Source organism: Dama dama, chromosome 22 (genome assembly GCF_033118175.1).
Source record: "Dama dama isolate Ldn47 chromosome 22, ASM3311817v1, whole genome shotgun sequence".
NCBI lineage: Eukaryota > Metazoa > Chordata > Mammalia > Artiodactyla > Cervidae > Dama > Dama dama.
Window position 1 is genome coordinate 44,739,868 of NC_083702.1, and position 25,813 is coordinate 44,765,680.

General features: G+C 44.8%; 1 protein-coding gene and 1 pseudogene across 1 annotated transcript; one reads left to right on the forward strand and one right to left on the reverse strand.

Annotated features, from left to right (window-relative positions):
• The first annotated feature begins 7,014 nt into the window (after positions 1–7,014).
• On the forward strand, positions 7,015–24,516 carry LOC133043114 (apolipoprotein L2-like). Its single transcript, XM_061123977.1, has 5 exons — positions 7,015–7,082; positions 7,572–7,651; positions 8,226–8,324; positions 20,053–20,173; positions 22,817–24,516. The coding sequence occupies exons 1-5, from the start codon at positions 7,015–7,017 to the stop codon at positions 23,703–23,705; spliced, it is 1,257 nt and encodes a 418-aa protein (XP_060979960.1). The 3' UTR covers positions 23,706–24,516.
• LOC133044041 (zeta-crystallin-like) lies at positions 16,941–19,655 on the reverse strand (annotated as a pseudogene).
• Positions 24,517–25,813: the final 1,297 nt, after the last annotated feature.

Genomic DNA, 25,813 nt, shown 5'->3' on the forward strand with positions numbered 1-25,813 from the left:
ACTGAGCCACAAAACTGTGGTGTCCAAAGCTGCAAGTCGAGATAAAAATCATTAGATCAGTTTCTACTTGTTCAGTAAAGTCGAAAGTTATATTAGTCATAAAAGTCTGTACTTGGTGGGCGGTTTTTAAGGATGTAGAAAGGGCAGTGGCAGCAGTTGCTGCAATAGCAGCTGTTGTGGTAACAGTTATCATGGACTATTAGGAGTAACAGGTGTGCCAGTATTAACAAGTGCTATTTCAGCTCTTGAAGTAAGACATTTGTTGTCACCCCATGTAATGTCAGTGGCTGGTAGCTGATTATTCCTCTGTGTTTTTGGAGGAGACATGCCAGGAGTCTTCTGGGTGATCAACAGATGGAACTCTGGTAATGGATCTTGAAATCCTTGGTGCCAACTCATGATAAGGTTTCACACAACAGGCAAGGATCCAAAGTGGACCTGATGAAGACAGAAAAGCAGCATATCCCCTTGCCCATATTAGTAATTTAACAGGTCCTTGCCAAATAGGAGCGGGTGGTTGTTTAAAAAGTACTAGAGGGTATTCTTATGAATGTGGAGGAGAAAAATGTCTAGCAGCAGCTTATTGTGAAAAATTTTTTTGGAAATTGACTAAGAGTGATTAAGAGTGAGGTTGGATGCATGAGACAAGTGCTTGGGGCTGGTGCACTGGGATGACCCAGAGGGTCATGGGATGGGATGGGGAGGGAGGTGGGAAGGGGGTTCAAGATGGGGAACACATGTAAATCCATGGCTGATTCATGTCAATGTATGGCAAAAACCACTACAATATTGTAAAGTAATTAGCCTCCAACTAATAAAAATAAATGGAAAAAAAAAGAGTGAATAGGGCAATATACAATCATTTCCTGGGAGGGGTTAATTCTTTCCTTTTCTGTTTATTTAAAAATAATTTCAGTAGCCCATTTGCACATTCAATAATGGCTTGTCCGGTAGAGTTGTGGGGAATACCTGTGATGTGTTTAATATCCCATAGATGAAAGAAATCCCAAAGTTTGTGAGATGTTTTTGCTGGAGCATTATCAGTTTTAATGGCTTGAGGATGTCCTAAAAGAGCAAAACATTCAAGAAGGTGAGCTCGCACATGACGTGCTTGTTCTCCTTGTTGTGCAGTAGCCCACAAAAAGCCTGAAAAAGTATCAATAGTTACATGTGCAAAGTGAAATGGTTTAAATGGAAAATAATGAGTCACATTCATTTGCCATAACTCATTAGAAGAAAGATTGTGAGGGTTAACTCCAGCTGCTGAGAGAGAAGGAGTTAATAATTGACATGTGGGGCAGGTTGGCCTCCTGTAGGGTTAAAGCAAATTGTTTACATAGTGCCTTGCCATCCTGGTGGAAGAATTGATGTGACTGAAAGGTCTGCTAAATAATGATCCCAGAAGGCAGAGAGATGAGTCAACTTTTGATTCCCCAAAGTGAGAATTCCGGGAAACTGTGTATGTCCTAAAACATGAGTTATAAAAAAGGATGTTATCTTTTAGTTAAAAGAGTTTAAATAGAAATAAAGAGGGAAAGTAATTGTTTATCGATAGAGGTATTTAAAATAGAATCTGGCAAGTGTTGAATGATATTAACAATGGAAAAGAACCTGTTAAGAGATAAAAGGAAGTTTGTGAGAAGGTTTGTAAAGCGAGCAAGACAGCAGCTAATTCACCAACTTGGGGGTTGGTAAGGATCTTTTTCCATTTGATGTTTCTTTCAAGGTTACTATTCCTTGAGTTTGATTGCCATCTGTATAGAGGGTAAGCACGTTAGGAATAGGATGTTTAGAGATAATAAGATGTAAAGAAAAGGGCATTAATTGTAAAATAGAAATTCTTTTATCCATCGACATGTTGTAAATAAACTCCCCTGTAAAATATGATATGGCTATTTGAAATCGTTCATTAGTTTGATATAATAATTCCATGTTTTCTTTAGATATTCCTACATAAATTGTGGATCTGTGCCAGTAAAGTGACAGAGACATAAGTGTCCTTGCTGTCATAATTGTAGTCTCACCTGTAGATAGGGAAGAAAATGGTATTTTGGTTGATTAGGATTATGTAGCCATTCAATGATTTTTATCTCTTTAGGTAAAATTTGGGCAAGTATTGCTGTAGGAGTATATTTTGTAGAAAGAAGAATCAGTGAAAGAGGATGTGAACACACCTGCCAAGAAAATGTTTAGCATAAGCAGTGCTGAATTGTTTTAGTAAAGCATAATATTGAAGAGAAAAACAGCAGGGTGAGATAGGGTCTTCATTTGCCAGGAATAATTGAAAGAAAGGAAGCATTGCATATGTTGGGATACTTAAGCTAGGTTGTATCCAATTTAAGTGACCCAAGAATTGCTATAAATAATGAAGCATTAATGGTTCTGGAAACGTGAAAGAAAATTATAAAGGAGAATTGTTCTTTGTAAAATTTGAAAGACAGGATATTTCCATGGGGGAATGTGTTGAAATTTCTCTGGAGCTATTATTAACCCCTGTGAATTCAAATATGTCTGTAATGAAGAGAGAATTTCTGTTAATTTTTGTGGCAAAGACTGAGCTAAAAGAATGTCATCCATATAATGACAAATATAGGCATTGAGAAGTTGTTGTCATAATGGTTGCAGAGTTAAATCTACAAATCTTTGACACATGGTGGGGCTATTTATCATACCTTGAGGTAAGTGTTTCCACTGATATCATTGTAAAGGATGATGATGATTTACATTAAGAGCTGAAAGTACACATTTCTGATTATTTTCAGGATGTAAGGGTATGGTAAAAAAAAAAAAAAAAAGCAGTCCTTAAGATCTGTAACTATTATAGTGTGATCATCTGGAATTAGAGAGGGGTTTGGAATACCTGGTAGTAATGAACCCAACAATTGCATTGGAGCATCAGTTGCTCTTAAATCATGATTTAAATGCCATTTTCCTGATATTTTCAGGGGATAATAAAGATGGGAGTATTCCATGGGTTCATGGAAGATTCTCTTCTATATCTCCTGCATTTAACTGTTCTTTAATCAATCGTTCTATATGCTTTTTGTCATATTCTTTTTTTTTGTCATGGGCCACTGCTCAGTCCAGACTGGTGGGGGAGGAGGGTGCTCAGTCCAGATAATTTGTAATGGTGGTATAAAAGCAGTGGCGCTTACGATGAATGTGTCTGTAGTATTAATTGATATTGTTTTAATATATCTTGTCCCCATAAAATTGTAGGAATAGTCATGATGTTAGAACAGGTAATAGCTACATGCCCTTCTGAATCTGTACAGATTTTTGGAACGGTGCTTTGATGGTTTTTGGAATCCCCCAACACCTAACATTTGTCCATGGGCCCTTTTTAAAGACCAGTCAGAGGGACATCTTGTTTCGTGATGATAGTTACATCAGCTCCTGTGTCTACTAAGCCCTTGAAAGAAAGGTCTTGAATTTTTAGAGTTAATCTGGGGCAGTTAGAGTTAATCAGCATGGTCCCGTAGGCTGCATTTATAGATCCAGAACCTCCTTTCCTAATTTGTTTCTCTGTTGAGGGCACAAAATAAGACACGAGTAATAACTGTGCAAGTTTTGTCCCTTTCTCTACTGTCTGATAACTATGTGAGAGAGCCATAATTTGAATATTGCCTGTGTAATCAGAATCAATTACTCCTGGTAAAATATGAATACCTTTCACAGTTATGCTGGAGTGGCCTAAAATAAATCTAACTATACCTTTATGTAAAGGGCCATAGACTTCTGTAGGAATACATTATCATCAATCATATCAAAAGTACAACTTTCAGTAATAACAAGGTCCAATCCTGTACTGCTGGTTGTGGCAGCATTTAAATCTGAGGTTAGCTTTTGTTTTGAGCTCTCTTGGTGTTCAAAAAGGGATTATCGGGATTCCATTCAGGGGCATTCACATTCCAAGTCTGTTTTTTGTTTGTCCCCTGTTTTTGTCACGGAGCTTGGGGTTGACCTCTCTGGTAGTTTCCTGACAGAGTCTGCCCCTTATTAATGAATTTGGAATGGGATTGCTTAGCCCAGTGGAAGCCATTATTGCAATGAGGACATTTTAGAGAAGGTTCCTTTTACCAGAATGGCAATTTTTTGGCATATGTCCAAGGTTTGCCACAGTTAAAATATTTTTGAGGAAATAATGCAGTGGCCAGCATAGCAGCTTTATGGGATTCTGTTCCTATATTTTGACAGGCTTTTAATGTTTCTGCCATATTAGTTGTTGGTAAATTACCAATGGGCTGCAAGGCTCATTTACAATCTTCATTTGCATTTTCAATAATTAATTGCAGTATTAATACCTTCCGAGTCTCCAAATATCCAATTTGTCGGTCAATAGCATTTTGATGCAAACACCTGACTCCTTAGAAAAGACCTTGATGTAGGGAAATATTGAAGGCAGGAGGAGACAGGGACGACAGAGGATGAAATGGTTGGATGGCGTCACCAACTCAATGGACATGAGTTTGAGCAAACTCCAGGAGTTGGTCATGGACAGGGAAGCCGGGTGTGTTGCAGTCCACGGGGTCACACAGAGTCAGACATGACTGAGCAACTGAACTGAACTAACTGAGCATTTTGTAATTGTCTACAAAGCTATGTAAGGTTCATTTGCTCCTCGTTTTATAGTAGAAAAGGATTCCCATTTGGACTGTAAGATCGGGTAAACAAAGACGAGGTTTATGAGCAGCTTTGGGGGCTTCTGTAAAAGCCTAAGCGTCCGTTTTGGCGTGAGCAGCCACAGTTATGTTGTCCTTCTCCCACAAGCATGTCTATGGTAACAGGGATGCTTTGTTTGAAGATTGTTTAAAGCAAGCACAGTACAGTAATCTCTATATTCTTGGAACGATAAGGAGTATTGAGCAGTAGGTAAAACCATTTTTAAAAGTGCCTTCCAATCCCAGGGAGTCATTTGGTATTCACCACCTATGCTTTCTATGATCCCATTAGTAAATGAACTAGAGATGTCATTGTCCTGGGGAAGGCATCTACATTTCCTTCCTTCTTTAAACCTTCTCTGACCATGTTTTCTACCATAGAATGCTGAGAAACATTAGGAAGTGATTGAGTAAGTCCTTGAGCAGATTCATGAGCAGGTAAAGTAGTCTTTGTTGATGCTATTCAGCTGGGTTTAAACATAATAAAAGAAGGAGGTGGAGGTGCCTCTGGCAGAGGAATAGGATCAGTCCAAGGAATTTCTCACTTTTCTAAGGCAGAAACCCAATACAACATAAATTCCAAGTACTTAGATGCTGTGCATTCACAACTTTCTCAACCAATGACCTACTCATTCCCAATGAGACACTTTCAAAGAATCTTCTTGTGGATACCAAGGACAACGAGTATAAATCACCATAAGGGGTTTAGTTAAGAGTGAAACAGAAACCTTACAACCAGCGGCAGCAAGCAGAAAGGAAAGCTGATGATAATGTGAAAGCTGTTGAGAAGAAACAGAAGAAAGAGAATTACCCAAAGCAGAAAGCAAAAGTACTGCGTGTCTAACGACTTTGTTCCATCTCTAGCCTCAGAGGCCAAAGTCCCTACCTGGATCAGCAGACATCCTTTTTCCTTGCATGGGTGTGGCCCCTGATCAGGCGCCAGTTGTGGCAACAGCGCACTGAATAATTCTCACAAACACATGAGATTATGAGAGTGTCTCGCAGAAGAGATACTCTCTGGGATAATGCAGTGTGCATATTTATAGAAAACTTATCTTGTAATTATTAAGTAAGAGCAGTAAGGCAAGGAAGAGACCAGAATTCTAAGATTAAGGAAACCTCCTCTTGGAGGTCCAGAGGTAATTACATTAGAGTCATAAAGAAAGGACTTTGAAGATAAGGGGGTTTGTTCTGTGTGCAGAACAGCATCTAACTAATGCTGATGTGTCCACCAGAACATCTAACTTAAGGCAGGGAGAAAGAGCAAGCAAAGAAGAGAGAATGAGTAAGATTAAGTTCCAGGAGATGTTTCGGAGAAAGCAGTAAAACATGGTTCCCACACATATGAATTAGCTGAGTTCTGCATCTCATGGTGGTTTTGCTTGACTGTCCAGATAAACTCATGCTAGTGGAAGAGAGAAGTATCAGTAGGAGGGAGTTTACTGGAAAAAAGATAGTTGAAAACAAAAAGTACTTTAAACACAGAGTGGCATTTACAATAGGCAAATGACAATCTTGGCTTGAATTGTGGCTTCTACCATGGGCTTCTACCACACCTTGCCCCTCCCCTTGGTTGTTTATCAGCAAAATGAGATCAGATTGCTGGCCTAATTTCCAGGGTGATTGTAATATCAAAATCTAGTGTGTGGTCATCATGGGATACCACCCATCACTCCTCTGGTCCTCCCTCAAAAGCTGAGAGGAGGTGGCCATGATGACCAGGGCATTATCTGGGGTGAAGCAGCCCTGATGTCAGGCAGGTGGGTCTCCATGAGGGGTCTAGGCCCATTGCTGCCCGTACTGCTTGGGGCTAAAAAGGAAAGTCCACCGGCAGTCCAGCTGCATGACTCTCAGGCTGTGGGTCCTGTTCTTCTGTTTCTTAATCTGAAAAATGGAGCTGAAACTGTTTTGATATGATGTGAGAGTATGGACAGGAATGGTGTGGATGGTGCCTGCACAGAGTCTGCACATTCTCAGCCCTCCATACACCTTGGCTCTTTGCTTAGGAGCCAAACAGAAATTAAGACTGGTTTTCTGTTGTAGACTTTTCTAGGTTGCCAGGTCACTAGCCTTCCTCTCAAAGTGCTCCACTTGGAGAAAAAAGAACTGTGTCAAATAGAAATAAGCCAGGGGAGAAAAAAGCAGCATGCTCTCAGCCCTTCCTAGGAACTTGGCATCCATCCAAATGGCTTTGACCACCAAGGCTGAGCCTCCTCAGGTGAGTTGCTGGGACTGGAAGGCACTAGTTCTGTCCCTGTCAGCAGGGCCAAGTCCAGAGGGACTTGATCAAAGGGTGGGGGTGGGCATGGACAGAGTGGCTGAGGGGTGGCTTTAGGCCCTTCTCGCAGGTACCATGGGAGCACAGCAGGGGAGAGTGGACTCTGCAGGGGAGGCCCTGGAGGGCTTCTCAGAGGGGGTGATGTGAGGTTTTGGCTCTACAGGGCGAGTGTGATTTCACCAGGTTGGTTGCAGCAGGCGTCCCTGGCAGTAGGATCTGCATGAGCAAATCCTAGAAGCCACATGGGCATAGCCCTCTGCAGCAGCAGTATGACCATGTGCTGGTGGAACAAAGGTGAATAAGGCAGGCAGGCTGGCGACAGCGTGAGGGTGGAGAGGACTGAGCGGGTGGGAAGATGGCGATGGAGTGGGGAGTGGTTCGCCAAGGGACTTACAATGTGTGGGTGACAGTTCTCCTTCAAGGAGATGAGGCGGGGAAGACTGTGTCAAGAAGGTCGTGGAATGTAGGGCTGGGGTTGTTTCTCTAAGGGGTCAGCAGGAGGTGAGAATAGCCCAGGGTGGGGCCAGGGTGGGCAGGGTGTTGTTAACTTGAGCAACTCAGAGAAGAAGTTTTCACTTTTCCTTTCATTTCTCTGGGTATATCTGGGGCCTGAAAGTGTGTGATTATTGCAGAGACGCACAGAAGACAGCTGCATCTGCAGAGCTGAGGACAACTGGATCTTGTTCACACTTGGGCAGAGGAAGACTCCTGGGTAAGCAGGGGCGTAGGAGCCCTGCCCATCTCCCCATTCTCAGGACGACTGTCTGAGAAGGGGATAATTTTCACTACTTTAAAGAAAAAGGGAAATGGAAGCTCAGGGACGTGAGGTCATGGCCCGAGGCACAGGTTAGGCAGCAGCAGAGCCTGGATGTGGAGGCAGCTGTGTGTTTGTTCCTACAAAAGCTTTCCTAAACCAAGATGACATAGAGCATAGATGACGTAGGTCTCACATCACAGTTTACTGGTAGAGGGTGATCTTCTGGAAAGTGCAGGATGACTATAAATGGAAATGCTCCGAAATGTGATAACACTATTTATAAAGAACTTTTATCAAGACAGACAAGGAAAACAAATGGAAGCACTCCACCGCAGGTAAAAGTGTGGTGCTGTGTTTTTACGAAACTGGTTGCTTCATGTCCCACTAATGGGTCCCACACCTCGTATTCTAGCCAGGCTGTGCCCGGGAGGGTGGAGGGAGCCCCTGAGGCCCTGGAGCAGGAGGAGCAGCAGAGAAGAGACAGGGCAGCTGCCCAGTGCTGGGAGCTGAAGAAACTCCACACAAACAGACCCGCAACAAGGAAAGTGCAAGATTCCAGAGGGGCCTGGAGAGGAACTGGCGGAGGCAGCAGGGGGAGGAGGCTTTGGAGTGGAAACTCTAATTACAGGTAACATTTCACCTGGTGAGGCAGGTGGGGCAAGGCATTGCAGGGGGAGGAGCAACCTGAGCAAAGGCCTGGAGTCTCGGGGGGAATCAGAGTCCAGGGAGCTGGGAGTCCTCCAGGCCCCTGGACCAGGCCCTGTGGAGTCAGGAGGGTGAGGAAGACAGGAGGAGGAGCATCAGGAGGGCCTGGTGATGGGCTAAGGACTCTGAATCTGACCCTGCCTTTACCCCTCCTATCCCTGCCCATAGAGTATGAGCTGCACCACGTGCAGGGGGATGTTTGGTAGAATCTCTGTCTGCCCACGGGGATGGGAGGGCTCTCTGTCTGGCCATGCGGTTGGGCAGGGACAGGCTTCCCCACAGTCCTCAATTTTCCCAGAAACAGCCTTTCCAGGAAGTGACCTGGAGGCTAACAGAGGAAGACGCCCGCAATAGAAATCCAGCAGAAGGGAGCACCGTCCAACATCCACACCCAGCTGAGGCCCAAGACAGGGGTCAGGACCAGGACAAGAATGGGAGGGAAGGACAGAAGGATAAGTCAAGGGTCATGATGCATTTACAATTCTTTGGTCTCATCCAGGAGCTGGCCCTTCTGCTGGAGCTCTCCTCTTCTTTCTGGCTTGAATTTTCCTTCTCATGTTTCATGATTTCAATTGGCTGCCCTGCTTCCTGGGGTCCTGCAGCTTTTAGGCAAAGAAGGAGGCAGGGGAGTAGCCAGTTCTCTTCTCCCACCTGCTTGGAGGCAGGCCTACCTCTGTGAATACTCTCCCATCCACAAGGTCGGTGCCTCTAGCCTCTGCCACCAGGCACACTGGCTAGTGGACAAGCTGATGGTTACTCTTCCTTAGGGACAACCCTGGGCATCACAGAGAGAAGGTGATAGAAAGATAGATCCTAGGATGGGGCGTAGGGGAGGGGATTTGGGGGAGGCTCTAAAGACATGGGGCAACTCTAGACTGGGTGCTGCCGAGAACAGGGGTCAGTTCTACCAGTGTGAGTCTCAGTAACTGCCGAGAACAGGGGACAGTTCTACCAGGGTGGGTCTCAGTAACTCCATCTATGGAGTTGGGGACCAGAGCGAGGATAAAGGTGCAATTGGTAGAGAAGGAGCAGTCGTGCCCTTCAGCCAAGGGAGGGGTGTTTCCTTGGTGAGGGTGAATGATGCGTGTCTGCTGTCTCCTTCGCTCCTGCTCTCGAGGCGGCCCTGTGTGAGGCTGGAGTTCTGTGAGAGCCTTTACATCCAAGAGGAAAAGAACATCACCCTGTGGTGATACCAGGCCAGCTTTTGGATGTCAGGGATTCTTTCTTTCTCAATCCTTTATAAACATTCATGTAAATAAACAGAAGGGAATATCCCCACAGACTTCGAGACAGCTCTTCTTATTAAATTTATTTCACAACAAAATATTTCCTGTTATACTTACTCTTTTTTACACTATGAAAAGAAAAGAAAGAGACCAGCTCAGCCCTATCCAACTCTTTGTAGCCCCATGAACTGTAGCCCACCAGGCTCCTCTCCATGGGATTTCCTAGGCAAGAATACTTGAGTGGGTTGCCATTTCCTTCTCCTGGGGATCTTCCCAGCTCAGGGACTGAATCCACATCTCTTGCATTTTTCATCTCCTGCATTACCACTAGTGCAGTTTTTCAACTTTATGTCTCCCTTTTTGATCATACTTTATCTAAAGTCCTCTCATTTGATTATTATTATGAACACATGGCCTTTCACAGACTCAAAAAGGCCCAATGAAATATATTTATAGTACCATTACCTTTCATTATTATTATTATTACTATTATTATTATTATACTATTATTATTATTACTTTTATATGTGGGTGCCCTTCTGACTTCTCTGAACATCTTCAAGAGCATCCTCGCCTTTGCAGGAACAGAGATGCTGGCCTGTGAATGCCTCTCTTGCAAGGGGTCTTCCTTCCTTTGATGGACAGAAGCCCATGGGTGCACATGTGGGTGGACAAGATGCTGCTGGACAATATCTGTTGAAGATCACAGTTCACTCTCATTATTCTGGTTTGACCCTGTTTTCATGCCTACTTTTCTAGAGAACTTGGTTTCATCAACACGAACACGCCTCCTGCACTGACAGGTGTCACAGCAAGAGTCACACCTATTTCTTGTTGGCACTTAATTCAACTGCTTCCATCATCCTTAAGGTGGTGGTGCTAGAAACCACCCCATTCTTGTGGGTTACTGAATACTATAAAGTGACTTCTGCTGTCTTAGGGCTTCCCTGGTGGCTCAGATGGTAAAGCATCTATCTGCAATGTGGGAGACCTGGGTTCAATCCCTGGATTGGGAAGATCCCCTGGAGAAGGAAATGGCAACCCATTCCAGTACTCTTGGCTGGAAAATTCCATGGATGGAGGAAGTTGGTAGGTTATAGTCCATGGGATCGCAAAGAGTTGGACACCACTGAGCAACTTCACTAGTAGCAGTCTTAGAGTTAAACAATCAAAATCCTAAGTGCATATTGTTAAAAAAAACATCAATTTGTACAGAGGGCTCTACTCATTCCTTCCCAATGAAAAGCTACTTCTTTCAGTTCCATTCAGTCACTCAGTCATGTCCAACTCTTTGCAACCCCATGGACTGCAGCATGCCAGGTCTTCCTGTCCACCACCAACTCCCAGAGTTTACTCAAAGTCATGTCCATCGAGTCGGTGATGCCATCGAACCATCTCATCCTCTGTTGTCTCCTTCTCCTCCTGCCTTCAATATTCCCAGCAACAGGGTCTTTTCCAAGGAGTCAGTTCTTCTCATCAGGTGGCCAAAGGATTGGAGTTTCAGCTTCAACATCAGTCCTTCCAATGAATATTCAGGACTGACTTCCTTTAGGGTGGACTGATTGGATATCCTTGCAGCCCAGGGGACTCTCAAGAGTCTTTACCAACACCACAATTCAAAAGCATCAATTCTTTGGAGCTCAGTCTATTGTTCCATGTCCAGTTCTAACTGTTGCTTCCTGACCTGCACACAGATTTCTCAGGAGGCAGGTCAGGTGGTCTGGTATTCCCATCTTTTAAGAATTTTTCACAGTTTGTTGTGATCCACACAGTCAACGGCTTTGGCATAGTCAATACAGCAGAAGTAGAGGTTTTTCTGGAACTCCTTGCTTTTTCAATGATCCAACATGTGTTGGCAATGTGATCTCTGGTTCGTCTGCCTTTTCTAAATCCAGCTATTTCTTTAGATAGTTAATCAATGTCTTTAAATTATATTTGGAGAAGGAAATGGAAACACACTCCAGTATTCTTGCCTAGAATTCCATAAACAGAGGAACCAGGTGGGCTACAGTCCATGGGGTCACAGAGAGTCAGACCCATTGAGTGATTAACACACACACAAATGATATTACTACATTGGGAGGTGGAATCGTGTGAAAACATGCTCAGGACACAGGAATCTGGGCTTGGATTCTGACTCTAGCACTAGCTGTGTGCTCTGAGTAATTTACTTAACCTCTCTAGGCTTCGGTTTCCTTTCTTATAGGATTATTGTGAGAACAAAAAGTAAGTGAATTCATACCAAGCAATTGGAAAGGTGCCTGGTGCATAGTGGGGTGTCATCAACCACAACAGCTAATAAGTATTAGGTATTACATTTTTAATTTTCTTGATTTAAAAATTTGTATATTATTTATTTGTTTCTTACTAAGAAAAATAAGGATTTCATTTATTTTTATTCTTTTCTATACCCTTCCCCATCTTCTGCTTATATCATTATTTCTCTAGTTTTATATCCTCTATTAGGGAGCTTTGCACTTCTAAACACTTTATTTACACATTTATTTGTTATACTCTCAACTGGAGCTACAATGTCATTACTCCTGGCTTTGTAAACAACTCTTCCCTTCAGAGCTTCAGGTCCCAAGTTCTAGAAATGTATTTTAGTTTTTATATTGATTAACTGAATTGTTAAATATTATATATATCAACAATACTTTAGTTTTAAAACAGCATACAAAATAATCAAAATGGGAAAACCAGGACTTGGACATACATTAATTTACCTTAGATTTCCTTTAAAAAATCAAACAAGAGAGTTTACATATTTTAATACACTTTTTTAGAGCTAACTTGTACCAAAAAGCTGCACATTCTTCTGGGCAGAGCTTTAGTTTTTCCTGATGTTTCTAATTGGCTTCATTTTCACTCTTGCACTATTTATCTTCAACATTTCCTCCATTTCTTTCCAACTGTGCCTCATATGATACCAAGTCCCCTGTCCCTACAGACTCTGGACTTCTTATCCCATTCTGGACTGGTTTCTCTCTCAATCTGATGTGTGCCCAGCAGGAATCCTTGGATTCCCTTCTGGCTGGCTTGATGTTCCTGACTCCTGGATCCCACGTCTATCTCTCTTGTGGGTATCCTTTATCTTCCTCCATAATTACACAAACACACCACCTATTGTTTTTCCTTGCACCTCAACATCAAGTAACCTTCTAAAAGTCTGTGAGGAGTGAAGGCTGCTGTGAATGTGGGATGGGATGTGGGGTTGGTGAGCTTGTCCCCTGCTCTCCCCTCGGCCTCCCTCTCATCTTGCTCCCTCTCTGGGGCTCTGCCCAGCAGACCAGTCTTCTCTCCTGTGAACACGCTCCCTGTTTCTCTCCCTCTCCTGCACTCCTCTTTATTCAGCTATCACTTCTCCATCCAGTGAGTCTTCAAACATTTGTTGAACACTCTGGTCTCCTGTTGCCCCCATGCTTGTTTTTATTAGCAGCAGAGGGAGAAGAGGGAGGCTATGGTTCTTGAGCCCAGTGAGTGGGGAGGAATCCAGTCTACCAGGGGCAAGACGTCTGACCTTGGCCAAATCATAAAACTTCTGTACTTCAGCTTCCTTATCTGTAGATGGGGATACAATATACACATATCAAATGTTAATGGAATAACATACAAGTTATCATATGTAAAGTTTCAGAGCCAATACCAATGCAGAGCGATGACCACAAACACAAGTCACTCTTATCCGCGGCTGTTATTATACCAGTACGTACGTTGACTATCATTTCAGTCAGGTCTCAGGAGGAGGAGTTGACAAAGGCTCTTTTGCCTCCTGAAAACAGTAGTTAAATGTAATCAACATCTGCTTTCCTTCCTCTTCTCCCATGGCAAGATAATCACATGCAGAACCAAAATAAATTTTTTATATATAAAGACCTAAAGCTTTTTTTTCTTAAAGACCACTGAGAATGGGAAAGTCTGAAAGGATGGACACCCTCATATGTTATGAGTGCAAACATAAATTATGACAGTTTGTTTGCATAACAGTGTGGCTCTAGGTATGAAAATGTTTTAGGTATTGATGCCTTGTAATTTAGTAATTGTACTTCTAGAAATAGGTTAAGGGAACAGTCTCAAATGTGAGTGAAGTTTAATACAAAGAGAATGTTCCTTATTATTTACACAAAGTATTAGAGACAACCTAAAGTGCAATAGTCAGGGGAGGACAGGGCACCATTCAGGGTCCTCAGCCATGCAGGGCAGGGATACAGGAAGTGGGGTGGGGCTGGTGGGACTCCAGGCCCTTGGGAGATAAAGGCTCTTGCAGAAGCAAGGAAGACCTGGGCTGTCGGATTGCACCACCAGGAACTTTGTCAAGGCTGACTCGGGCCTGGGGAGCAAGACATCATTTAGAATGAGAAGAGTCATTTACCAATAAACATATATCCACAAGTAATTATTTTCATATATTAAATGGAGTAGAGCATAATCATCACAAACCTGGGATGTGGATCAGAAAGACTTGGGTTCAAATCCAGGCTCTGGCACCAGTGTGAAAAACTGGGCTGACCTAAAGTTAGATTAGTTTCAGGAGCCTGCACGTCATAGACACTGGATCAACATCACCTATTACCAGTTAGTAACAGAGTTGCTCCAACCTCATGTAGTTTCCAGAGTATTCCTTCCTATCTATTCTTCTGTCTCTGGATTTATTACTCCTATAACTTCACAGAGGACTGTGAAGAGGACTGTTTTCTCCTTGTACCCCAACAGGATAACAGGACTGTGACTCGGAGGAAGTTGGATGAAGATGAGTAACTTTCCTTAACTAGTGACCTACAGAGCCCAGGAGACAGAGAACCATGCTGGGTTAAGTCCCCGGTGGCACTAGTGGCCGTCTCAGGCAAACCCACCAGGGACCTCACCCTCACTGTTCCTTGAAGCCACTGCTCACTTGTGATTGAGCCCACAATCTGTTTTCTCTTTTCCAAGGGTGAGGTCACACCTCCTTCCAGCCTGACGGAAACAAGGAGCTGAAGGGAAATCTCTGAGACCCCGCTGCTGCTATCATGAGCTCAGAAAACCTCGGAGACTGCTTATGTAGGCAGCTGCCTCTTTTCTGGCCAGTTCCTACATGTGACCCAGAATTGAGGGTGGTTCCTCCAGGCAGAGTTAACCTACAGAGGAATCAAGAACCAAGAAGAGGAGAGATAAGCATCCTGGAGCCCCCTAGAGGGGCCATGTGGAGTTCCCCCAACAGGGGTGTGTCCACAGAGCCTCTTCCCCAGCCCTCTCCTTGGGAAGCCACTTGCTAGGTACTCACTTCCTCCCCCACTGCCCTCTAGCAAGTGACTCAGAAGTGAGGCCAGGACAGCCCATGGGGGGGGGGGGGGGGGCGGTGTGGGACAGCAGAGAGAGTCCCCAGGGCCAAATGGGGCAACGAGAGGAGGTCCCCCAGGGTCCCTGGAGCTCCTCCTGCCCTCTCCCTGGCCCAGCCTCCTCCTGCTCCCAGACCCTGGGGCATCACCACAGACACCATTCCTTCAGCTCTCACCCTGCCACCCACCCAGCCGCTCTGCAAGAGTCCGCGGACAGTGAACTGAACCCCAGTCTACCTTTGCCACCTCCCACCTGGAGGGGAAGGGTGACCGGGTTGTTCACAGGATCACATCTGGCTCCACCCCTCCTCCACCTGGCTGATCCCCTCCCCTGCCCATCCTGAGTGTCTCTGATTAGGATCCTCTCACATAGCAGTCTCACTCAATGGTGGGTGGTCCTAAACCCTTTTTAGAATGAGGTCACATTGGTTTACAATGTTCTATAAGTTCACGCGAACAGCACTGGACTTCTCCTTCTGTGTGTGCTGCGGTGTGCTGCTGCAGCCTCTGCTTAGCTGCGCAGTTGTTCTCGACGCTTTGCGACCCCCAGGACTGCAGCCCACCAGGCCCCTCTGTCCATGGGATTCTCCAGGGAAGGATATTGGAGTGGGTTTCCATGGTCTCCTCCAGCTGCAGCGTACTCACCACCAAAATTTAGCTGGGAAAATCCCTATGTCGCAGAATGAAGAAATCACAGGAGTTTAAAATAAGGAGGATTCATTCATGTCCAAGAAGTGTCTGACACTTGACCTTGGGTTCCACCTCTGAGCTTTCTGCTCACTGGCCTTGGGTTGTCTCTTCTGTCTGAGTCTCACTTCTTCTTCTGTGAAAAAAGAATAATGCCTCTGTGTGTTCATGTACCAGGAAACACATCTTACATCGTGTCCCAGCCCATATATATATATATATATACACATATCTCCTAGTTGCCTACATCTTACCTTCAGTTCCATAAACTCTAGATCCCTGAAATCACACAGGGATTTTGGTAACTCATTTGAGCAGTGATCTTGCCCTGTACTGATCCAACGTTAATTATTTTCATTACATTCTTTATCCCATTTAATGTGAATATTCTTTTGTTTCACTGCCAAAACACGAAAGCATTCATTTGCAGGGTGCTGCCAGTCTCTGCTAGAAGTAACTCACAAACACACAGGCCCTGTGTTCTCTCTGTTTGTGTATGTGGATGTGCTCGTCTGTTCAGTCGTGTTCCATTCTGTGTGACCTCATGGGCTGTAGCCCGGCAGGCTCCTCTGTTCTTGGGATTTTCCAGGCAAGAATACTGGGAGTGGGTTGCCATCTCCTATTCCAGGGGATCTTCCCAACCCAGTGATCGAACCCACGACTCCTGTGTCTCCTGCATTGGCAGGCCAATTCTTTACCACTGTACCACCTAGAAAGCCCTCGTTCTCTTTCTAAAAATTACAACTGTAGATTCCTGAAGACATCTAAATCTGAGGTTTGGAAGTCCAGCATCATCAAGGTAGTGGTGGTTTCTGGTGAGTCCTCTCCACCTGGCTTGCAATTCCTAACTACCCTCTAACTGTGTCCTCACATGGCCTTTCCTCTGGAGGAGGGGGCAGGAAGAGGGAGAATCTGGTGTCTTCTTGTCTAATAAAGGCAACAATCTTATTGGATTAGGGCCTCACACCTATGACTACATTTTACCTCAATTGTCTCTTTAAAGGCCAACCTTCAAATACATTCACTGGTGGTTAAAGCTTCAACATGTGAATTGGAGGGTGAGGGCGGGAAAAGCAGGTCCATCCATGACCCAGGTGACTCTACCAACAGTGCCCAGGTGATCACTCCTCAGGAAGATGAATTTTAACAATTTATACTAAATAGCATTAAAAAAAATTTTGCTCTAGAATTTGTTGTAGTTATCATATTATGATAACAAAAGCAGATCATTCTTAAGGCATAAACTTTGTTTATTAATTTAAAGAAAAATATATGATCCCCGTCACACATAGATACAATTCAGAATGGTTACTTCCGTGAGCTGTGAGCGAATCCAGTATCCTTGGCCTCTGAGGAGAAGACTTCAATCTGGAGCCAGAGACAAGGCTGGATCATTCAGAGCTTTTTCGTAGTAGAGTTTTATTAAAGTGTAAATGGGGTAGAGAAAGCTTCTAAGATAGACTTCTGAAGGGGACAGAAAGAGTGCCCCCTTGCTAGTTTTTAGCAAGGTGTTGTATACCTGATAGCAATCTGCTAATCAGATAAAAGAAATGACTCAGACAGAGAGTGTTGCACCAGGCTCCCCTCCCACAACATGCATTTTGAGATAGAATGGCACAAGGGGACTCACCTCTGGCCATAGAACAATTGACATGAATCTTGAAGAAAGGCAGATTTCCAAGCAAATGAATAGTTTCATTAACCCAGGTTAAGAAAAACATTTCCATGAGAAATACATGTTGGTTAGCTCAAGGTTTGAGAAAAAGTTAAGTTCAGGGGGCCCCAGGTGTCATCATGGCAACACAGGATTACAAGGAACCTTTTAATCTCATGTAGATAAGGGGGAAATAACAGCTGCCACTAGCAGTTTATTTCCTCCTGCCACTTGGGGAGCCCTGTCCTTCCTCCCTGACTGTTGTCCTTTATTTCCCCACTTTTCATTTAGGAGAATATGGCTACTAGGGAAAAGGCTGGGCAATTCTGTTCAGACTGCTTCGAGCTGGCCAAGTACACAGAGCCTAAATTGTTGAGGCAGCATGTTCTGCTTACCCTCATATTGAGGATCTTTGATCCAGGAGGCCCCAAGTAATAGTTGGAGAAGGCTGTGGTACTTGGAGGAGCTTGAACCACCATTTGTGACTTAAAAGCCTTCATGTGGCCAGAAACAAGTTGAATCAATTAATACATATATATTTGGGAACTATGCGCCTGATGTGCTAAGTCACTTCATCATGTACGACTCTTTGCAACCCTATGTACTGTATGTAGCCCGCCAAGCTCCTCTGTCCATGGGATTCTCCAGGCATGAATACTGGAGTGGGTTGCCATGCCCTTCTCCAGGGGATCTTCCTGACCCAGGGATCAAACCCACATCTCCTACATCTCCTGCACTGGCAGGCAGATTCTGTACCACTAGTGCCTCCTGGGAAGCCCAACTATGCACCTAGTATCATATCATACCAGAGATAAGGCTGATGTCCTCAGACAGTACATGGATCATTGGTAGTCAGTGATTAACCTAGTGAATAGCATAAAATATTGGGGAATATTGGGAAAACTAACAGATTTCTCTGGACATGGTTTATCTTGCCCTTCTGAGAGACCGGTAGATCTAGATGAGATTAGTTTAGAAAAGGGGTCTCATTTAGTTCAGAGAATCGTCAGAGTCCAGTATAGCTCTGGGTTAATCAGAGACTAAAGAACCTTTGTAAAGAGAACTAGGCTTGGGAATCAAGCAGTCTTCTTTTGAATTAGCATGTTTTAGTCAAAGGTATGGAATTAATGATAAGCATTGGTTAGGAATTTCTGTAATGTCCTCCAATGCCAAGTGACCACTAACATCCTATTTCCCACTATTCCTTGATGAGAGGTAGAAAGTGTAAAGAATATTCCCAGCTACAAAATAAAGTGTACTCCAATGCCTATGAATCCTAAGATAAATATGTTTTAAATAGAAGAAACCCGCTGAATCAAATGATGGCTAAGCAGAGCAAATGCAGTCTACATAAAACTAAGGTAAGAAACCTTTTAATTACACAGGAAATCAATGGCAGGATTAATGATTTTAAGAGAAGAATCATTTTTCCTGTAGCCCCACTGCTGTGAATGATATCTTCATGAGCCTGGGCCGCCTTCTCCAGTGAATACCGGGGACCTATTACTGGTCTCAACTAACCAATTCATCCCAGCTTGGAGGGCTGCTGCAAACTGCTGAAATTCGTCCTTGGAGGATGAAGGGAGAGCTACTCCTTTTATGCTAGATTCCTTTGTCATGGATCCTGTGGGTTTATTTCAATAGCACCTCTGCGGCCAACAACTATTACTCATCCTCTATGTGACAAAAAATTTAAATCTTCACTAAGTTTGACATTAGCAAACATTTCAATAATCACATCAACTCTTTTTTCACCAACAGATTTCTTAGTTTTATCAATATAATTAGCTTCTTTGTGATTAAACACTTCGTGAGCTCCATTTTGCCAAACAGTCTTTTGTCCTTCCTCAGTAGTAGCTGTGCCCAGAATCTTTAAGCCATAAGCTCTAACCATTTGGCCTGCTGCTCTTCCAGCTCCTCCACTAGCCCCAGGACACTTTCTCCAGCTTTCACATGGGCACTGTGGAGCAGACTCGATAAGCAGTAAAACATGAGATGCTGATGGCAGCTCCTTGTTTGAAGTCCAGTTTTTTGGGGAAGCGTGTTAACAGTGTGATGGGCTCCCAGAGCATACTCGGCGTAGCCCCCAGAGATGGTCCTGGTAGTGAATGTCACCTTTCTTGAAAAAAGATACATTCTCTCCAGCAGCTTCTACCATCCCAGCCACATCTCAGCTAGGAGTATAAGGTGGAGTGGTTTTATACTGTGAGTGCCAGAGAGAATATATACGTCCACTGGGTTTACACCACATGCTTGGACTTTGTTAGAACCTGGTGGTCTCCCAGAATTGCTACAGCAACATCCAACTGGAGCTTCAGCACTACGGGTCCACCAAATTCCAAAAGTCAAATAGCTCTCTTCAACTTCTGTCACCATGGTGATCTAGATACCTGTTCTAGAGTGGATTGTCAAAATCTGTGAGCCCTCCCCCAGGTTACACAAGGTTAAAAAAAAAAAAAAAAAAAAAAAAAAAGCTACCCAACACCATTTATGATCCACCACAAAATCTTCTGCGCTTTCCCAGTGAAATAAAGAATCTGCCAGCAATGTGGGAGATCTGGATTTTATCCTTAGGTTGGGAAGATCCCCTGGAGGAGGGAATGGCTACTCACTCTAGTATTCTTGCCTGGAAAACCCCATGGACAGAGGAGCCTGGCGAGCTTTGGTCCACAGGGTCACAAACAGTCAAATAGGACTGAGTGACTAACACTTTCCCTTTTTCTCTTCAGAAATTCTTCTAACCTTATTCCCTTTCCTTTCATCTAGATATTGAGATCTTCTTTGAGGATGTCGCTGAGTGTCTCTGGGACATACTCAGCAGAGAGGAACTGCTTCTCCTGCTGACTGAATTCCTGAGGAAAATTGAGGCGAAGGCTGGTTTGTCCAGGTAACCTCCACAGGTGGATCGGTGTGTCAGGAGGGTCACCCACACCCCGCGGCACCAGACTAGGTTTCTCCTAGCAGGCACACCTCCTCCAAGCAGGACCCTGTGGTGGGGGTCGAGGATGTTCCTTCTCAGTATCTCATGAGGAATGTTTCCTCCTTGTCATTTGCTGGCAGTGAACAACCTCAGGTTGAGAGAAGATGAAACCTGTAAGGAAGGGGCAGGTTATGTGACCTTAGACTAGTTACTGAGCTATTCTCTGCCTTTGCTTCATCATCTGTTCAGTTTTATTGTGAGGATACTGAGCTCTTGCATGCAACCGTCTTCCCATGTTGACTGATACAGAGTAGGTATTCAATCAGTATTAACATTTAAAAAGCTTGTTGGGAAGAGTTTTCTTTCTGGTGATGAGAACCAAGCAGAATTTCCTTTGGGGCAAGTCAGAAAATCCTGACGCCATCATGTGTATTACTCGGGCTTCTCCCTAGATAAAGCCTTTCTAGTCCCCATCTTAGGAACTGTACCAACCCTGCAGGATCCTGCTGGCCCACAAAGCAGAGAGGCTGGAGAGGAACTGGGTGGAGCTGATGGGATCCTGGATCTAGCCGTGCCCACCTCCTGGGTTCTGGGCTTATGTGTTAGAGTTTCAGATTTGCACGTGTCCAGTGGGAATAGTAATTCAATCTGATGGGCTATGGTGATGGCCTCAGAGTGAACTGCAGGGTCAGAGGTGGGGAACCAAGTGCAGTCATCTCATCCAAAGGTCCAGGAAGGCCCGGACCAGGGTCAGACCCAGGGGTCAGGGTGGAGCAGAAGGTCCAGGTTGGAGGACTAGTAGGCAGCCTTGCGAAGCAGGACCAGGACTAGAGTGAGGAGAGTGGGCCCCGAGGACACAGAACTGAAGGGAATGTGACTCTAACAGAGGTTCCGGGAGTGGGAGCGGGGACATTTCTTCCCTCCCTGACAGGATCCCCTCATGCTGGGCTAGAGGGCCCTGGGTGACCGTGACTTCACACCCTGCCTGGGACCTGGGCTCTCCCTCCATCTGGGACCCTCTTCTAATCTACGTGGACTTCCCCTGTCAGTGGGCAGGTCATGTGGCTCAGTGAGCCCTCCAGGGTCACAGTGAGTGGCTGTGATTGTGTGTCATCTGAGGGATTCTGAGGAGCCTTGTGCATCCCCACCCAAGAGGAAACACTTCCTCCACCAGCTGTGCAAGTGCCAGTCTCTTCAGGCTCAGCTGTTCAGATAGATGTTTCCGCCTCTTGAATCTTTAGAAGTTCCATAAAGTTGCACATGACCTTGGGGTGCTGGCTCATGAATTGTCACAAATTAACATGTGACACCTGAGAGGTCAGGGGTGCTGAGTGCTGGGTCAGGAGTCAGTGAGGTGGGCTGGAGAGTCCAAGAGGAACCAGCAACACATCTCCTGATCTCCAGGCAGCTGGGGCAATGGATGGACTCAGGGACCTTCTGCTGGGAAGGCCAAGGACACAAGCCTTAGAAGACAGCAGATGGCAGACTTAAAGACGGTTAAGGTGCCTCCTAGTTCTGACTTTGGGCTTTTTTTTTTTCTTCTACAAATTCTAAGTCATAGAGACAGCCAATCTGCAAAGGGTGAGGGCACAGTGCCCAGGACTATGCTTTCATTTGAACCAATGGCGTATTTAGGGGATCCTCAAAACCCCCCTCAGGTTTGAGAATTCCCTATAGAACAGACAGGACTCACTGAGAGCCATCATGATCCCAGTGTATTACAGGAAGCCTGTGGGTTTCCATCAGCCACAGGGCAGAGTCTGGGCGGATTTCACACCCAGAGCTTCTATTGTCCTCAGGATGCGTTACTATTCTGGAGCTTGGTGAGTGGCAGGGCACAGGGAACACTGCCTGCCAGGGACACTCGCCCGTTTAAAGACAAATTACCCTGACTTGTGGTCTCCAGCCCCTCCCAGAGTTCAGACGAATGTCCTAGAGTCCACCTCCTCCAGAGGCCCCATCACATGTCTCCTTGTCAGAATGAACAGTGGCCAAAAGGCCCAGGCAGACAAGGACACTGGTACCAGCCAGAATATTCTAGGGGCTTAGGGACCACTTTCCTGTAGCCAAGAGCAAAGATCAGGTTGACTCCTCACCACACACTGAGGCCCTTGAATGCAAGTTTCCTGCTCTAACACCACTTCTCTTCATTTCTCTGTGGAGTTCCCTCTCACCAACTCTTTCGAAGTGCTGGTGTTGCCCTGTCTCTGAGACATCTCTACAAAATGCGTTCTGTTTTTTTTCCTTTGGCTGAGCCACATGGCTTGTGGGGTCCTTGTTCCCTGACCAGGGACTGAGTCATGCCCGAGGCAGTGAGAGTGCAGAGTCATAACCTCTGGACCACCGGGGAATTCCATCCAATATCTCTCTTAAGTTACAAGTATCCTAAGGTGACTTTTGTTTATCTGTTAGAGGATTGAAGAAGTTTATGGAGCATCTACAAGGTATAAAACCTGTGTTTAATGTTGAAAGAGGAAATTTTACTTTTGTAAATTTCTCTTCTAATCGATTTATAGTACTATCTCTGTATGTATGCAGAATAGACATTTTTGAACCTATTTTACAGACAAGCAAACTGCCTTTCTAACCCTTTGACCTTCACGGTTACAGGAAAGACATGAATGCACTACATGGATATCTGAATGAATTGAAAAGAGACTTGGCTGGGAAGGACCAAGAAACGCTCCCAAAAGAGCAGCTGGATAGGAAGAGGTTTCTGAAGAAGTTTCCTCGGGTGACGCAGCAGCTGGTGGAGCTCATAAGCAAGCTCCAGGAGCTTGCAGACAATGTAGACAAAGTCCACAGGGACTGTACCATCTCCAACGTGGTGACCCACAGCACCGGCGCTTTATCTGGCGCCCTGACCATCCTTGGCCTGGCTCTGGCACCCGTGACAGCCGGGGCCAGTGTGGCGCTCTTAGCCACTGGGATAGGGCTGGGAGCAGCAAGTGCTGTGACGGCTGTGTCCACCAGCATCGTGGAACATGTAAGTAGGTCATCAGCAGAAAACAAAGCCAGTCAATTGATGTCAATTGCTGTCAAGAAATGGAAGGTGCTCCTAGAGGTACTCAAGAGCAACCCCCACATTGTTGTCACAACAGAGAAATTGGCAAAAGCCGAGAAACACCTTGAAAGAAATATCCATGCCATGGAGACAGGTGAAGCCAACCCTGACTCTGCAGCCAATGCAAACATCCTCGTGAGCCCTGGGAGAATCTCAGCCCCAGCCATCCAGCAGGTAGAGGCAGCTTTGAAAGGCACGGCTTCGGCAGTTACCAAAGGAGCCCGAATCGTGGGTGGGGCCACTGCAGGTGTCTTCCTCCTGATGGATGTGAGCTTCCTGGTGAAGGAGTCAATGCACCTGCATGATGGTGCAAAGACAGCATCAGCTGAAAACCTGCGGCAGCGGGTCAGGGAGCTGGAGAGGAAGTTGGAGGAGCTCACCCAGATCTATAAGCATCTGCAAGAGGACCCAACTCCACCACCCCCAGAGCACTGAGGGTCCAGGGACACATTCAGGGTCAAGGTGCGGAGGCACCTTGTTAGGGAAAAAAGGAGAGTGAGACAAAATTGTTGGAGCTGAGGGTTAGGAAACTGGCATTTCTGCAGCTGAGCACTGGAGGGAAGTGGTGAATGTAGGTGATAGATGGGGAGAGAGAAGGAGCCTGGATTAAGGGAGGAAGGGGGACTAGAGAATTGGTGGGGGCCAAGGGAGAAACCTCTTATTTTTTTCATACTATGAACTTTTTGTTTTGTTTTGAGGAACAGTCGAATAACAGTGGTGTGATAGTTTAAGGTGAACAGTGAAGAGACATAGCCATACACATACATGTATCCATTCTCCCCCAACTCCCTTCCCATCATAAACCACTTACTTTGAACTAAAGAAGTCACTGGGGGCAGAATAAAAGGAGAAGCAGGGGAACTAGCAACAAGAGACCAGAAATACAAAAGGGTTGAAAATGGGAGATAGAGAGGTAGGATTGTTCGGATCCAGAAGAAGCAACAGGGGCTGCTCTATTGCCCTTCCCAGGGTTTGATGCCCCATCAAGAAGAGTCTCCTCCTGGCGGTGGTCTCTAACCCTACTTCTCCAACAACTCACCTTTGATTCCAGCATTTTATCTCAATTAGGCTGTGACTTCTTTTGTCTGCTTGTTTCTTTAATTGAAGTAGAGTTGATTTACAATATTTTGTTAGTTCAGGTGTACATCGAAGTGATTCAGTTATACATAATCCATGTATATATCTCTATTCTTTTAAATTTTTTCATTACAGATTATTATAAGATACTGAATATTATTCCCTGTGCTATACGTAAAGTCCTTGTTTTTTTAATCTGTTTTATGTATGGTAGTGTGCATCTGTTAATCCCATACTCCTAGTTTACCCCTCTCTCTCTTTTGTAACAACAAGTTATGTTTTCTATGACTATGAGTCTGTTTTGGTTTGTTCATAAGTTCATTTGTACTCTCTTTTTTTGGCCATGCCAGGCAGTTTGTGGGATCTCAGATCCCTGATGTGGGATAACCGTGGCCATAGCAGCAAAACCACCAAATTCTAACCACCAGGGAACCACCAAGACTATTTCTTAGATTCTCCGTATAAGTGATATTATATGTCTGTCTTTTCTCCCTGACTTACTTCACTTAGTATGATCACCTCTAGATCCATACATGTTACTACAAAAGGCATTATTTCATGCTTTTTATGGCTGAGTAATATTCCATTGTTTGTATGTACCACATTGTCTTTATCCCTTCATCTGTTGACAGACATTTAAGTTACTTCCATGTTTTGGCTATTGTAAATAGTACTGCTATGAACATGGGGTGCATGTATCTTTTCAAATTGGAACTTTTTCTTTTCCAAATATATGCCCTGAAGTGCCCTGGATCACATGATAGCTCTATTTTTATTTTTTAAGGAACTTCTTTACTGTTTTCCATAATGGCCACACCAATTTACATTCCCAGCAACAGTGTAGGAGGCTTGCCTTTTCTCCACATCATCTCCGATATTGATTGTCTGTAGACTTTTACTTGATGGCCCATCTGATTGGTAAGGGGGTGATCCCTTATGGTAGTTTTGATTAGCATACACACAGGATGAGATGGTTGGATGGCATCACTGACTCAATGGAGATGACTTTGAGTAGACTCCGGGAGTTGGTGATGGACAGGGAGGCCTGGTGTGCTGTGGTCCATGGGGTCGCGAATGTCGGACAACACTGAGTGACTGAACTGAACTGAACTGAACTGAATAATTAGCAGTGTTCAGCCTCTTTACATATGCTGGCTAGCCATCTGTATATCTTCTTTGAAGAATGGTCTACATCGCACTTCAGGCAGTGACTTCTTGATGACAATGGTGGTGATGATGGTGGTGGCAGCGTCAGTGATGAGAACACAGTGGATGGAACATCTGACAAGTATCCAGGTGCCCTTTGAGTTCAGGGTGCACTGAGACCAGTGAAGTTCCCATGGAATTCCCAGTGTTGTGTAGGAACAGAGATTGATTTGGGAATAATAGAAAGATGAAAGCAGAAGGCACCAACAGGTCAAGGAACTATGCGGTGTGTCAAGGAGATCAACCAGCCTGGGGCCAGC

Coding starts and splice junctions, on each gene's coding strand:
- LOC133043114 (XM_061123977.1), top strand. CDS start 7,015: ATGGGAGCACAGCAGGGGAGAGTGGACTCTGCAGGGGAGGCCCTGGAG. Junction 7,083..7,571: donor GGCTTCTCAGAGGGGGTGAT/GTGAGGTTTTGG, acceptor TGATTATTGCAG/AGACGCACAGAAGACAGCTG. Junction 8,325..20,052: donor AGTGGAAACTCTAATTACAG/GTAACATTTCAC, acceptor CCTTTCATCTAG/ATATTGAGATCTTCTTTGAG.